Here is a 15,000-nt window from a genome sequence, read left to right as displayed (position 1 = left end):
TCGCATTCCTCATTCTTCAAGCCTGTTTCACATAATTCATTCTTCAGCTCTGTTCCACACTCCTCATTCTTCAAGTCTGTTTCACATTCCTCATTCAAGTCTGTTTCAAATTCCCCATTCTTCGGGTCTGTTTCACATTCCTCATTCCTCGAGTCTGTTTCACATTCTTCATTCAAGTCTGCTTCGCACTCCTCATTCTTTGTGTCTGTTTCACATTCCTTATTCTTCGGGTCCGTTTCACACTCCTCATTCTTCAGGTCTGTTTCACATTCCTCATTCTTTTGGCCTGTTTCACATTCCTCATTCTTTGGGTCTGCTTCACACCCCTCATTCTTTGAGTCTGATCCACATTCCTCATTTTTCGGGTCTGCTTCACATTCCTCATTTTTCTGGTCTGTTTCACATTTTTCATTCTTCGGATCTGCTTCACATTCATTCTTCGAGTCTGTTTCGTGTTTCTCATTTTTCGAGTGCATTTCTTGCTCCTCATTCTCCAAGTCTGTTTCACACTCCTTATTCAGATCTGTTTTCTGCTCCTCATGTTTGAGGTCAGTTTCCTTCTCATTCTTCATGCCTGTTTCGCCTGCCTCATTTTCCAGGTCCGTTTCGCGCATATAATGTTGGAGGTCGGTTTTATGCTCATTATTCTTCGGGTTTGCCTCATGCTTTTCAGTTCTTGGCTCTGTTTCGTTCTCCTCATTCTTCACGTCTGTTTCGTGGTCATTCTTCGGGTCTACTTTGTGGTCGTCCTCCAGATCTGTTTTGTGCTCTTCAATTTTCATGATTGCTTCACATTCCTCATTCTTCGGGTCTGTTTCACATTCCTCATATATCGGGTCTGCTTCACATTCTTCATTCTCTGGATCTGTTTTACATTCCTCATTCTTCAAGTCTGCTTCACATTTCTCATTCTTCCAGTCTGTTTCAGATTCCTGGTTCTTCAAGTGTGCTTCACACTCCTTAACCTTCAGGTCTGTTTCACGTTCCTCATTTTTCAAGCCTGTTTCACACTCCACATTCTTTAAGTCTGTTTCAAATTTCTCATTCTTTGGGTGGTCTGTTTCAGATTTCTCCTTCTTCGTGTCGGTTTCACATTCCTCATTTTTCAAGCCTGTTTCACATTCCTCATCCTTCAAGCCTGTTTCACATTCCTCATTCTTCAGGTCTGTTTCACATTCCTCATCCTTCAAGCCTGTTTCACATTCCTCATCCTTCAAGCCTGTTTCACATTCCTCATCCTTCAAGCCTGTTTCACATTCCTCATTCTTCAAGCCTGTTTCACATTCCTCATTCTTCAAGCCTGTTTCACATTCCTCTTTCTTCAGATCTGTTTCACATTCCTCATTCTTCAAGCCTGTTTCACATTCTTCTTTTTTTAGATCTGTTTCACATTCTTCTTTTTTCAGATCTATTTCACATTCCTCATTCTTCAAGCCTGTTTTACATTCCTCATTCTTCGTGTCTGTTTCACACTCCTCGTTCTTCGTGTCTGTTTCACATTCCTCATTCTTCAAGCTTGTTTCACATTCCTCTTTCTTCAGATCTGTTTCACATTCTTCTTTTTTTAGATCTGTTTCACATTCTTCATTCTTCAAGCCTGTTTTACATTCCTCATTCTTCGTGTCTGTTTCACATTCCTCTTTCTTCGTGTCTGTTTCACATTCCTCATCCTTCAAGCCTGTTTCACATTCCCCATTCTTCCAGTCTGTTTCACATTCCTCATCCTTCAAGCCCGTTCCACATTCCTCATTCTTCAGATCTGTTTCACATTCTTCTTTTTTCAGATCTGTTTCACATTCCTCTTTCTTCGAGTCGGTTTCACACTCCTCATTCTTCGGGAGTGTTTTGTGGCCTCCATCCAGCGCCTGTGTTTCGCGTTCCTCATCTTTCAGATCTGATTTTTGCTCCTCATTTATTGCGTATATTTGGTGCTCTTCTTTGATCATACGTATGTTGTACTCCTCATTCTTCTGATCTGCACCGCGTTCCTCATTCTCTGGGTCTGTGTTGTACTGCACATTCGAATCTTTGCTGTGATCTCCGCTCTTCACATCCTTGCTATCTATCTCATTCTTTGGAACTGTGTCCTCATTCTTTGGGTCCGCCTTGTCCTCCTCATTTGAATCCGCGGCGGGCTCCTCATTCTTCGGGTCTGTTTTGAGTTCCTCATTCATCGGGTATATGCTGTGCCTCTCATTCTTTAGGTGTATACATTCCTTCTCATTCCCCAGATCGCTGATGCCCTCCTCATTCTCCAGGACCGTGTTGTGCTCCTCATTTCCCGGTTCTAAGCAGGGATCCTCATGATCTGGGTCTGTGCTTTGCTCCAAATTTATCACGTGTTCCTCATTCTCAGGGACTCTGTCATGCCCCTTGCTCTTTGGGTCTGGGCTACATTCCTCATGCTTCGGACCGGCGGCCTGCTCCTCATTCTCCTCACTCATCACGTCTGCGTTGTGCACTTCATTTTCCAGTCCAGTCTTGTGCTCACCAGTGCCGCACTCCTCATTATCTTGGTGTTCCTCACTATCCGAGTCTTCACGGTGCTCACTTTCCTCATTCCTCGAGCTCATGATGTGTCCCTCACTCTTCAGATCGGCGTGTCCTACATCCTTCCTATCTAGGCTGTGTTGCTCATTCTTCAAGTCTGCCAGATGTTCCTCATTCACGTCAAAGATCCCAATTTGTTCCTTATTCGGTTCATCCTCATTCTTGGTGCCTTTGTTGTCTCCTCCATTCTTCGGGTTTGCGTTGTCTCCCTTGTTTTTCAGGTCTGTGCTGTATCCATCATTCTCTATGTCTTTGGTATTTCCCCCATTCTTTGGGTGTTTGCTGTCTCCTACATTCTTCAAGTCTCTGCTCTTTCCATCATCCGTCGGGTTTTTACTATCCCCTTCATTCTTCAAGTCTCTACTCTCTCCTTCATTCTTCGGGTCTTTACTATCCGCTCCATTCCTCAAGTCTCTGCTCTCTCCTCCATTCACCGGGTCTTTACAATCCCCTCCATTCCTCAAGTCTCTGCTCTCTCCTTCATTCATCGGATCTTTACTATCCCCTTCATTCTTCAAGACTCTATTATACCCCCCATTCTTCGGATCTTTACTATCCCCACCATTCTTCAAGTCTCCGTTCTCTCCCCCATTCACCGGGTCTTCACTGCCTCCCACAGCCTCCAAACCTCCGCCGAGTGCCTCCACCTCCGACTCCGAGATGCGTTCCTCCTTCGGCAGAGCCAAGACGTCTTCTCCTTCGGTCACTAAAGTCGTGCCGCGTTCTTCGCTTCTCGAGCCGTCGCTACGCCCCCTGTCTCCCTGCTTTACGCTCTGTTTTCCGCACTGTTTGTTATCCATATTTTGCTTCGCACTACACATCCTGCTTCCTGTAAAAGACGTAGAATATAGGCGATGACGATGGGGTTCAGGGGAGGGAGAAAGGGGGGGGGAGACGGAAGAAGGGGTGGGGGAAGAGGGGAGGGAGGGGGAAGAGGGAAGAAGGAGAATAGAGAATGGAGGAATGAGTATACAGGAGGAGCAGGAGGAGGAGGAGGAGGAGGAGGAGGAGGAGGAGGAGGAGGAGGAGGAGGAGGAGGAGGAGGAGGAGGAGCAGCAGCAGCAGCAGGAACAGCAGCAGGAGCAGGAGAAGGAAGACGTAGAAAGAGAGGAGGAGGAAGAGAAAGAGAAGAAAAACGAGGAGGAGAAGAAGAAGGAAAAGAGAAAGGAAGAAGAAGAGCAAAGAAGAAAAAAAAAGAAAATGAGGAGGAGAAGGAAAATGAAAAGGAGGAGGAGGAAAGGGAAATGGAAAAGGAGGTGAAAGAGAAAGAGAAGGAAAAGGAGCAGGAAGAGAGGAAAGAGATTAAGAAGAAGGAGGAGGAGGAAGAAAGGAGGAGGTGGAGGAGAAAGAAAGGAGGAGGTGGAGGAGGAAGAAGAACAACAACAAGAGGGAGGAGGATAAAGAGGAGGAGGAGGAGGATAGAGAGAGAAGAAGAAGGGGGGGGGAAGGAGGAGGAGGAAGAAGAAGAGGAGGAGGAGGAGGAGGAGGAGGAGGGAAAAGAAGAAGGAGAGGGAGGAGGAGGAAGGGGAGTGGGAGGAGGAGGAGGGGAAGAAGGAGGAGGAGGAGGAATATGAGAGTAGAATAAAAAAAAAAAAAAAAGAATTGTGGGAGCAGGAAACTGAGGGGGGCAAGGGAGAAGTAAAAAGGAAAGAAAGACAATGAGAACGATGAAGATGAAATCGAAAGATGGTGGCATTAAGAACAGTGAATCAACTACACAATTAATACTACCAGAAACAACTGAAATAAGTGCTATCTTATTATCAATAGCAATGCATTAAATACAGAAGTGTATGACCATGTACTTCGTCACATCAATAAAAGCAAAACAAAACATTCAATACCCCCAAACAACGAACATTTCCATCATACCTAATAAAGCCAATCGAATTAATAACGATATGACAAAATTACAAAATTAACCATACAATTACAAATATTAGTTATACAAACAGTACACGTAGCAGCAACTCCCCCCTCCCCAGCCCTCCCCAACCCCTACCTCGAGTGACGTCACGCGGTCGAATATCCTATTCGCCTACAAGGTCTATATTAGTACTTATATAGACCTTGTTCGCCTAAACGTGCCATGAAAACCCAAACGTTCCTTCGCCCATGCTTGTTAACGTTCAGTTCAGAATAACGTTTATTCATCCAACTTTTAAACTATAATTTTAATTGGACATTCGCCGAAATATAGAGAGAGGGGAAGAGGGGGGTAGAGAGCCATAGGTAGACAGAGACTAGAAGCTTGGTCGATATGCTGAATGTGCCAACCATACCAGACGCTGACGGCAGGCTACACTGTCGCGTCACAGAGCTTGATTTTATTCGTGGGAGACGTAAAGGAATCACTCAATGGGAGGCAGGCTGAGGACGAGGCAGGTGAGAGGTCTATTATGCTCCCTGTCTCGAGATGGGTCTGAAGGCTCTCTGTCTGATATGTGGCACGCAGCTTTTACACAAGTCTAAGACCTATGGAGGAAAGTCCAAAGCAACACATACAGAAAGACTTTAAAAACAGACAGATAGACAAAAATATAAGAGAACCCGGATAAAAGCTGTGTTCGTTTTGGTTTGCACATCCGAGGAGCGTCCGGTCGCAGCCAGGGCGGAAACAGTTAGGGCAGTTATAAGTATGAATAGATACGATTGAAGTAACTGGTATGTGCAATAATAAATAAATATAAAAATAAATAAATGAATAGATACAGAGAGAGAGAGAGAGAGAGTGAGAGAGAGAGAGAGAGAGAGAGAGAGAGAGAGAGAGAGAGAGAGACAGAAAGAAAGAGTGAGGAAGAGAGAGAGAGAGAGAGAGAGAGAGAGAGAGGTAGGCTGTGTTGACCAAACAAGACAACAAGTCCGACAGAGCGGGCACACGACGTAAATAGCGTTGAAGTGTCTCCAGACGACTTTTTTCTATCTTGATAATCTATTGTAAAATATTATCAAGATTATCATAGATAAGAGATACAACTGACGGATAGAGATCTGTTCGGTATGGTAGCCAGGGGGCCTTAGCTCCGCTCGCATGTGACGTCATTTATACAAGAAAATACATGTGACATCATTTATACAAGAAAATACATGTGATGTCATTTATACAAGAAAATACATGTGACTTCATTTATATAAGAAATACATGTGACGTCATTTATACAAAATACATGTGACGTCATTTATACAAGAAAATACATGTGACGTCATTTATATAAGAAATACATGTGACGTCATTTATACAAGAAAATACACGTGACGTCATTTATACAAGAAAATACATGTGACGTCATTTATATAAGAAAATACATGTGACGTCATTTATACAAGAAAATACATGTGACGTCATTTATACAAGAAAATACATGTGACGTCATTTATACAAGAAAATACATGTGACGTCATTTATACAAAATACATGTGACGTCATTTATACAAGAAAATACATGTGACGTCATTTATACAAGAAAATACATGTGACGTCATTTATGCAAGTTTAGAGAAAATGGGAGACCTAAAATTACCAGCGGGTGGAAGGTTTTGCGCCTAAACACGTACTGACACGTAGAGGCCTAGCTGGTTGTAATTTGGGCGTCCCAGCAGGCGTGGCTTGTCCATCTTGGCGTGGCTAATTATACATGTGTAATCACAATGCTATATGTGAATCTGAATGTCCAAGTGGTACACAGTGCAAAGTAGGTTGAGGGGGGGGGAGAGAGAGAGAGAGAGAGAGAGAGAGAGAGAGAGAGAGAGAGAGAGAGAGAGAGAGAGAGAGAGAGAGAGAGAGAGAGAGAGAGAGAGAGAGAGAGAGAGAGAGAGAGAGAGAGAGAGAGAGAGAGAGAGAGAGAGAGACAGAGAGAGAGAGAGAGAGAGAGAGAGAGAGAGAGAGAGGGAGGTAGGCTGTGTTGACCAAACAAGACAACAAGTCGGACAGAGCGGACACACGACGTAAATAGCGTTGAAGTGTCTCCAGACGACTTTCCTCTATCTTGATAATCTATTGTAGAATATTATCAAGATTATCATAGATAACAGATACAACTGACGGATAGAGATCTGCTCGGTATGGTAGCCAGGGGGCCTGAGCTCCGTTCGCATGTGACGTCATTTATACAAGAAAATACATGTGACGTCATTTACATAAGAAATACATGTGACGTCATTTATACAAGAAAATACATGTGACGTCATTTATACAAGAAAATACATGTGACGTCATTTATACAAGAAAATACATGTGACGTCATTTATACAAGAAAATACATATGACGTCATTTATGCAAGTTTAGAGAAAATGGGAAACCTAAAATTACCAGCGGGTGGAAGGTTTTGCGCCTAAACACGTACTGACACGTAGAGGCCTAGCTGGTTGTAATTTGGGCGTCCCAGCATGCGTGGCTTGTCCATCTTGGCGTGGCTAATTATACATGTGTAATCACAATGCTATATGTGAATCTGAATGTCCAAGTGGTACACAGTGCAAAGTAGGTTGGGGGGGGGAGAGAGAGAGAGAGAGAGAGAGAGAGAGAGAGAGAGAGAGAGAGAGAGAGAGAGAGAGAGAGAGAGAGAGAGAGAGAGAGAGAGAGAGAATCGAAGAAAAGTGAAGAGAGAGAGAGAGAGAGAGAGAGAGAGAGAGAGAGAGAGAGAGGGAGAGAGAGAGAGAGAGAGAGAGAGAGAGAGAGAGAGAGAGAGAGACAGACAGACAGACAGACAGAGAGACAGAGAGAGAGAGAGAGAGAGATTCAAGTTTTTAAGATTTAGTTTCAATCTATTTATTACAATAGATATTCTTTGCTGTGACATATTGTCTGTTTTATTTTGCTTCTAAATCTCCCCCTGTGTGCAAGGAATGATCGGGGTTACCATTCACTAGTAGTGCGCAGGATCGAACGCCGGTCAGCAAGACTGCAAGCCCAGCACGTTCACCACTACGCTACACAGAACGCGCACACATATATGCACGAACGCACACACACACATACACGCAAACACAGACCAGCACGTTCACCACTGGACTACACAGAGAGAGAGAGAGAGAGAGAGAGAGAGAGAGAGAGAGAGAGAGAGAGAGAGAGAGAGAGAGAGAGAGAGAGAGAGAGAGAGAGAGAGAGAGAGAGAGATTTGATTTGATTTGATAATATTTATTTACAGAACAGTGTACATGCCCTGTAAAAAGCCAGGGTAAGATGCTACCGCATCTATCCAACTGGCTATGCTTATATTTATGTAAAGGGCTATTAGTCAAAATTAGTTCTACATGCCTGAAGGGCTGTGTCATTATGCATACATTATTCACATATCATCTAGTTGGTAAAAAACCTTTTATATCCCTAATCATATCGAAGACAAGACCAGTGTCTATGATAAAATTAATATAATCAATGAGTGCTGGTCTCTGGACAGTGCTATTTGATCGATAGGATGCAGTTTTTGAGCAACAAAGTAAGTAATGTGTAAGATTATGCGACTTGGGCGCCTTGCACATTTTGCATTGGTGATATGTGACTGGCTTTGCCTCCAAAACTGCATCCTGTACATAATGTATAGTGTATTGATACCCTATGCGTAGCCTGGTTAGCGTGACCTGCTGTCTCCGAGATAGTCCATCGTAGTATTTATATGGTTTGTCAGCATCACATGACCTGACAATACTTTCATAATGCCAGATGGTACCATGTCCACTTTTCTTCAATTTTTCAGTGGTCCATACCTGGCCCTCATAATCTCGAAGACAGCTGATAACACGTTTTTTCATTTGACTGATAGATAGCGGTATTACATAATATGGTTCTTCATGGGAAAGTGCTTGTTTTGCTAACTTATCTACGTTGTCACAGGTTGATATCCCTATATGAGAAGGTATCCAGTATAGTGATACTTGTATACCCTGCTCGGATAGGCTAGCGATTTGGTGAATGGTATTGATAGTTACCATGTTTTCTGGATTAAATGTTGTGAGTCTATATAGTGCACCCTGGCTGTCAGAGAAGACAGCTAGGTGTCGCTGCTGTTCAGTACCTTTTTTGATGGCATGGTATATTGCTACTGACTCGGCATCAGTTGTGCTTGTCCAGTTGGAAATTCGCACACTTTCTTGAAGAGCAATGTCGGGAATTAGTACACCAATCCCTGCTGCTCCATGAGGATCAGTAGAAGCATCACAATAGATTGCAAGTGGGGGGGTACCCTGAGGGGGGTGTAGAATTTCATCAATATATTTCAAGTAATGGCCTTTTAACTCTGTTATTGAAGTCATGGGTTTTGGCCCTGTTAATTTATCAATATGTACGTTAACATGTGATCTATGCCATGGTGAAGTAAGCGTTGCTTCTGGGATGTTGATAAAATCATTATTCCACACACTAAAGCTGAGAATAGTCTGGGCAGTCTTGGCCTTCCATTCCAAGTTTGGAATTTTGAGGGAAATTTGAGGTTTGGACTGAATCTGCAGAAGTCTGATGCCGAGTATGGTGTTGACTTGGGTAATACGGCTGTGAACTGACGGGAGATCAAGCTCTTTCCTCATAACAAGAACTTTAGCAGTTATTGGGCAACCCAAAATGACTCTCATGGCCTTGTTCTGTAAGATTACAAGAGGTCTGAGAACATTTTGTGGCAACATACTAAGAACCGGGCTCACATAGTCTATCGTGGACCTAACAAGGGAAATGTACACCAATCTTAGGACTCTTAGGGAAGCACCAACGTATCTGTTACTTATGTATTGTAAAGGTCTTAAGCGCTCCAGGCAGCATTCTCTGATGTTTTGAACGATTTCCCGAGTGAAGCGGGAATTGCGGGACATGAGGTGGGGAGCAATCACCATAACACCTAGATACTTATAGGTGTCAGTTTTTGCAATAACTTGCCCACCTAAGCTTGGAATGTATGGCAGTTTGTTTGATCTGGAAATATACTTAGTCTTGACAGGGTTGATTACGAGTCCAAGGGAAGTGCACTTTTTACTGAATCCCTGAAGAACATACTCCCCCCTATCAAATACCTGAATGAGAACGTCATCAGCATAGGATGTGATGCTGCATAGGTCTCCTAACTCACTATTAAGCTTGCAAAGAGAGTGCATAAGAATGTTAAATAGTGAAGGGGACAAAACACCTCCTTGTGGAGTTCCTAACTCGAGTTCACCATAATTACTGTAGGTGCCTTGGTAACATACTCTTGCTCTTCTCAAAGACAGATAATCCTTTATCCATAGCAGAAGCTTGCCCTTAACTCCTAGGAGAGTTAATTCATGGATTGCAGTAGGGGAAGCTCTGTCAAATGCACCCTTGAAATCTATGAAGTAAGAAGACTGTGCATTACTTCCATTGAGGTACTGTGCCAGGCACATTTGTGTTCCTTTCCCCTTTTGGAAACCAAAGACTGATGGGTGAATTTGATCTTTGATCTGGTGGAGCAGGCGATTGAGGAGGATCCTTTCACAGGTTTTAGAGAGACAGGATGTCAGAGAAATCGGTCTAAATTCATCAGGACACCCTGGTTTTGGGATAGGAATAATGGTGGCTTGTTTCCAGGAAGTAGGCAAGATGCCTGTAGAATAAGTTAAGTTGAAGAGATCAAGAAGAGGATTTCTTCCCTGTACCTGTACCTTTGCAAGGAGGCGAATGATGTCGTAAGTGATTCCATAATCCCCAGGTGCAATGGCTGCAAGAAGTTCACGACTTGTAAATGGGACGTCAGCCTCATTTACAAGTTGGCAATGGTAATCAATTTCATTGTCATGTTTTGACGTAAGGGAGCATCTGCGTATGGATAATGGAAAGTTATCGAGAGAGGAGTTTTCGCAGCATTTACTGAGGAGTGACGAAGCTGCCCTTTCTGGGTGAAGGTGGGGAGTCAAACTGTATGCATTGCCTTCAATCTTGCTGATTCCCCTCCACACATTACCCATGGGAGTCGTGGAGTCAATCGATTCTGCCCAAGCATACAATTTCTCTTCCCGCTTTTGTGTGATTATCTCATTAAGTTTTTTACTAAAGAAAACAAGGTCCCTAGCTAAGTAGGGATTTTTCCCCAGGTTTTTTAGCTGATTTACTGTAGACCTTATTAACTTTCTAAGTAACTTTATTTCCGGATCTTTGTTAAGGTGATATGCTCGTTTGCCTCTGGAGGATGAAGACCTATGTTTGACAGGGTTTCTGGGTTGGAGTTGGGTAATGAGGTTACCAACTTGTTGACAGAGTTTCATTAAAGTGATCAAGGCTTGTAGGAACATAGTGTTCATACCAGCAGCCAATCCTTTTAATAAACTCATCATGATGTTTAGTAGCAAGATGGTATCGAAGACGTGGCTGGGGCGGGCTTCTTTTAGCGAATGGGAGGGTGATACTTAATGCCCAATGATCACTGACTAAGAAAGGGACAACTTCCGCAGTGCATGGGAGTGGGTGCTGATTGTATAAGACTATATAGTCTAATTTGCCACCTAGATAATGAGTCTTTTCAAAGGGGCACAATAGGTGTATGGGATCACTGGTGTTTTGAAGATAATCATATATACCTTACCGTTTTTACCTATGGTGCTTCCCTCAGAGCCAAGGAGAGGATGACGGGCATTAAAATCTCCACACAGTAAGACAGTAGCATTATGTATCATACTGTCGGGAGGTTTAGGTACCACTTCACTACCATGTGGGTTATATACATTAATGATGGTGATGGTTCTGCCATCAAGAAATATTTTTACACCAAGATATTCAGCACTTGCATTGTCACGTTTGTCATCGATCACTTTTGATGGGATACTATTTTTTATGTAAATACCAAGTCCTCTTGTAGAAGGATTAGCAATATTAGGTTTGTCGTGATATGTGTATCCTGCAATTTTTGCATAACGAGCATCAGTTCTAACTTCCTGAAGGCAACACACATCAACATCTTCCGAGTGAAGATACTGAGCGAGGGTCGCCTTGCGTTTCTGTAAACTGTTAATGTTCCAGGTAATGCACTTTAACAGATTATTTTGGTCCATCGATCCAAGGCCCACTGGATGTTGTCGTTGCTAGAGGAAGAGCGCAAAAATCCTCTCCTGGAACTGCACCATCTGTTGCTGCATCTTGAACATCATCTGCTCCATCTGCTTGAACAACATTTGTATCAAATCTTTCATTTCCCTGTTGGATTCTTGCTTTTCCTGCTGCGGTGAGGGAGGAGCTGGAGCTGGTGATGGCGTCGGTGCTGCAGCTGGCACTGGAGCAGGAGCTGCAGCTGGTGCTACAGCTGGCGCTGGAGTGGGTGCTGCAACTGGAGTAGAAGCTGCAGCTGGAGTAGGTGCTACAGCTGGTGATGTGGCCGGTGCCATGGCTTTGTTTGCAGAGGCCTTCAGAGTTGACCTCTGCAGGTGTGGGAATTCCCGCACGTCATTAAGACTAGGGGCTGAGCGGGATTTATTGGGGGGAGGGGCTGCCTGCTTTTTTTCCTGTGTTGCCTTTCTGTCCTTCGGGTAATAGGCGCATAATGGCGAGTTGGCATTATGCTCCTGACGACAGTTCACACATTTCCGAGGGATGATTTTACCTTCAGAAATTTTCTCTGCGCACTTTGAGCTTTCATGCGAAAGAGCGCAATATCGGCACCGCGGTGCCTCTCGTGGACACGCACGTGCCCCGTGTCCCCACTTTGAGCAATGGGAGCAAAACGGGGTCAGAGATTTGAAGATGGCACATCTAAAGGGTGCCATGCCCTCCACCATTTTGATAGTTTTGGGGATTACCTCCCCGTCATATGTTATGATGACTCTCTGGGTCATCAATCCATTGATCTTCATGCGTTTGGCATGTACGACGCGTTCATTGTAAGACGTCATTTCATCTGTTTCGATTTCTCTTGGGACGTCGAACACAATAACATTTGTGCACTTGCCTTTTCCATACACTTTCGCCTTTTCTAGAATTTCGCCACCTGCACCGGCAGTGGTTATGTGGGCAAGAATTTGTTCATTTTCACATCTCACATACACATTGTTTCTCCCAATCTCAAGTTCAATGGACCCCTTTGTCTTGTTGTATGGGTCCAATTTTAAAGCCTGGGATACCCAGCGATACTTATCCCCGTGTGTCCGAAGCTTTGTGTCGGCTTTAAAATGTGCACACAGGTGTCCAGGGGGCGTGATTTCTACAGTGTCAGGTAGTAGTCTTTTTGCTTTTTTCTTTATTGGTTCCTGGGGGAGGCCACTGATATCTTCCTCACGGAGGACACCATATCTACCCTCGGTTTCCATGGGCGTGTCTGTCATTGTTTCGTTTGAGGTCGGCGTCATTTCCTGAAGAAACAGGACCTGACCTCCCTGTGCAAACCCAGGTGCACACACGGGCCGCTTACGCCGCGCCCACACAGCACATCTGTGTCCGTACGTAGTTTTTTTCACTTATTTTACTTCACTATTTGATATTTAGATCACTTTAGATTCAGAACAAATAATCATGTGAACATTATCGCGCACTGCAGCAATCCACAGCTGGCAGGTCTATGAAGACCTAATAGTCAAGGTAACACAAATCCCGTAAGGACAGGTCAAGGTCACAAGAGGTCACACAGCACGTCTGCACACTATGGTGACAGGATGATGACTGAGAGAGAGAGAGAGAGAGAGAGAGGGAGGGAGGGAGGGAGGGAGGGAGGGAGAGAAAGAGAGGGAGAGAGAGAGAGAGAGAGAGAGAGAGAGAGAGAGAGAGGTAGAGAGGTAGAGAGAGAGAGAGAGAGAGAGAGAGAGAGAGAGAGAGAGAGAGTGTGTAATGTATGGAGTGGGAAGCAAGGAGGCGTCCCACCCCCCACTATTATTACTTCTTGTTTGGTAGAGCGTGGCTCAGCGGTAAGGCAGTTGTAAGTAAGTAAGGTGCTGACGTACTGGAGTACTCTGAAGATGTTGGTGCAGTTAAACTTGTCGCAGTTTTCTTGTCTTTATTCTGGGTAACTGGTACAGAGGGCAAGGCAGAGGCCCAGGGAAGGGCACGTCCTGCCGAGCCCGCGAGGGCGAGCGGTCTGAGGTAGATGGCACAGGAATTGCCATGAACGAAGTTCGTTTTGAGACAATATACAATGGAAAAACATGAAAGAATATGGATGAACATAGATTTGGAGATATTAGGTCACATGACCGTTTCGTGGAGAGGAACAAGGGTATGGTTGACATGATATCGGTATGTTTTTACAATCCAAACATTGTGGTTATGGGACAGACTGGCTGACTATACATGAAACATAGAACATATGAATATCAATGGTAAAATGTTACATACATCGTTATTCAGAATAAGCATTTCATAAGAAACATTTTGAGTATAAACATGACATATTTATACTTGAAGACAACAGAATAAATGCATGGAAATGTATGAGAGTAATAAGGGTCAGATAAGCGTGTTCTACGGTCACTTCATCAATGTCGGGCACAGGGCACTCTGGAATCTCGTAAAATAAACAACACATGGCTTTCGTGGTCTGCGAGGGGTGAGCGACGAGGGGAGCAGGTCACTAAATCGCTCGGCCACTAGAAAAGAATCGTCCTCGATTCTTGAGTAAACGATGCAGGTAGATGACAGGTGACAGGTGACGGAGGTAACAGACACGGGGAGTCTCGATCGTGCAGTTGAGGAGGAACGGTCGTACAGGTATTTCTAAGGCGGCCTAGGGTGCTTGTTTGCACAGGTCACTGCTCTGGGTGCAGGTGGTCTTGACGGGAGCGGCAGTGATGATCAGTCACGGAGCTCGCCAATCGTTCCACACAGGATCACTGGAAGACACAGTTAACTTGTCAAGCGCTGTGTCAGTCGTAAATGACACGCACACTGGGTCTAGAAGATTCTGGGAGACCAGTAATCGTCGAAGAGTTGAAGGTTGAGCGGAGAATCCTGAGAGCGAGGTCTCGGGATCACGTCGGCGAGAAGGATTCGTCATCTCGGGAGAGTAACAACATGGTGACGGCGTCACGAGAATCAGCAGGCAAGGAGGGACAGTTCTTGCCAGGGTCACCAGCACGGCAGCGGGTGTGGTGAGTGAGCGTAGCGAGATGCACGAGGAACGTGGGCGGCGATCACCAGCGGACGGGTCGGGGCGGCGGACACGGCCGGAATAGCAACGGAGAACAGGAGAGCGTCGGCAGGTGATGCGGCGGTGAGGACGTTTGGCGGTAGTCACCAGCGGACGAGGCGGCGGACACGGCCGGAGTTGCAGCGACGTGCAGTTGAGAACATGGGCGCGTCGGCAGGTGATACGGCGGCGAGGACGTCCGTGAAATGGGCTCGTTAACGGGCGAGCGAAACTTGTGCGTCAGGGCACGGCGGCGAGGGGGCGACGTGGTGATCCGAGAGTCAAGGTTAGCAGCAGTGGCGTTTCAGCACGGGCGTCTGGCTCTTGAGGTACTGGCAGGGCAGTGTAGATTGATGTTGCTGCATCAGGCGACTGCAGTAACTGTTGAGGACTGCGGCAGGTGCG

At 44.9% G+C, this 15,000-nt stretch overlaps 1 protein-coding gene across 2 annotated transcripts in view; it reads right to left on the bottom strand.

Moving 5' to 3' along the window:
• LOC113822926 (uncharacterized) overlaps positions 1 to 15,000 on the bottom strand; it is a 76,809-nt gene that overhangs the window by 54,889 nt on the left and 6,920 nt on the right. For both annotated transcript variants that reach the window (XM_070115685.1, XM_070115686.1), the window contains exon 2: positions 1 to 3,379. This exon is cut by the window's left edge and continues 524 nt beyond it. In XM_070115685.1, coding sequence (XP_069971786.1) covers positions 1 to 3,379 — 3,379 coding nt within the window. The remainder of the gene's footprint in view (positions 3,380 to 15,000) is intronic.

The sequence above is a fragment of the Penaeus vannamei genome, chromosome 38 (assembly GCF_042767895.1).
Source record: "Penaeus vannamei isolate JL-2024 chromosome 38, ASM4276789v1, whole genome shotgun sequence".
Classification (NCBI taxonomy): Eukaryota; Metazoa; Arthropoda; class Malacostraca; order Decapoda; family Penaeidae; genus Penaeus; species Penaeus vannamei.
The sequence above is the reverse complement of the archived record's forward strand: the minus strand, read 5'-3'. Positions and strand labels throughout refer to the sequence as shown.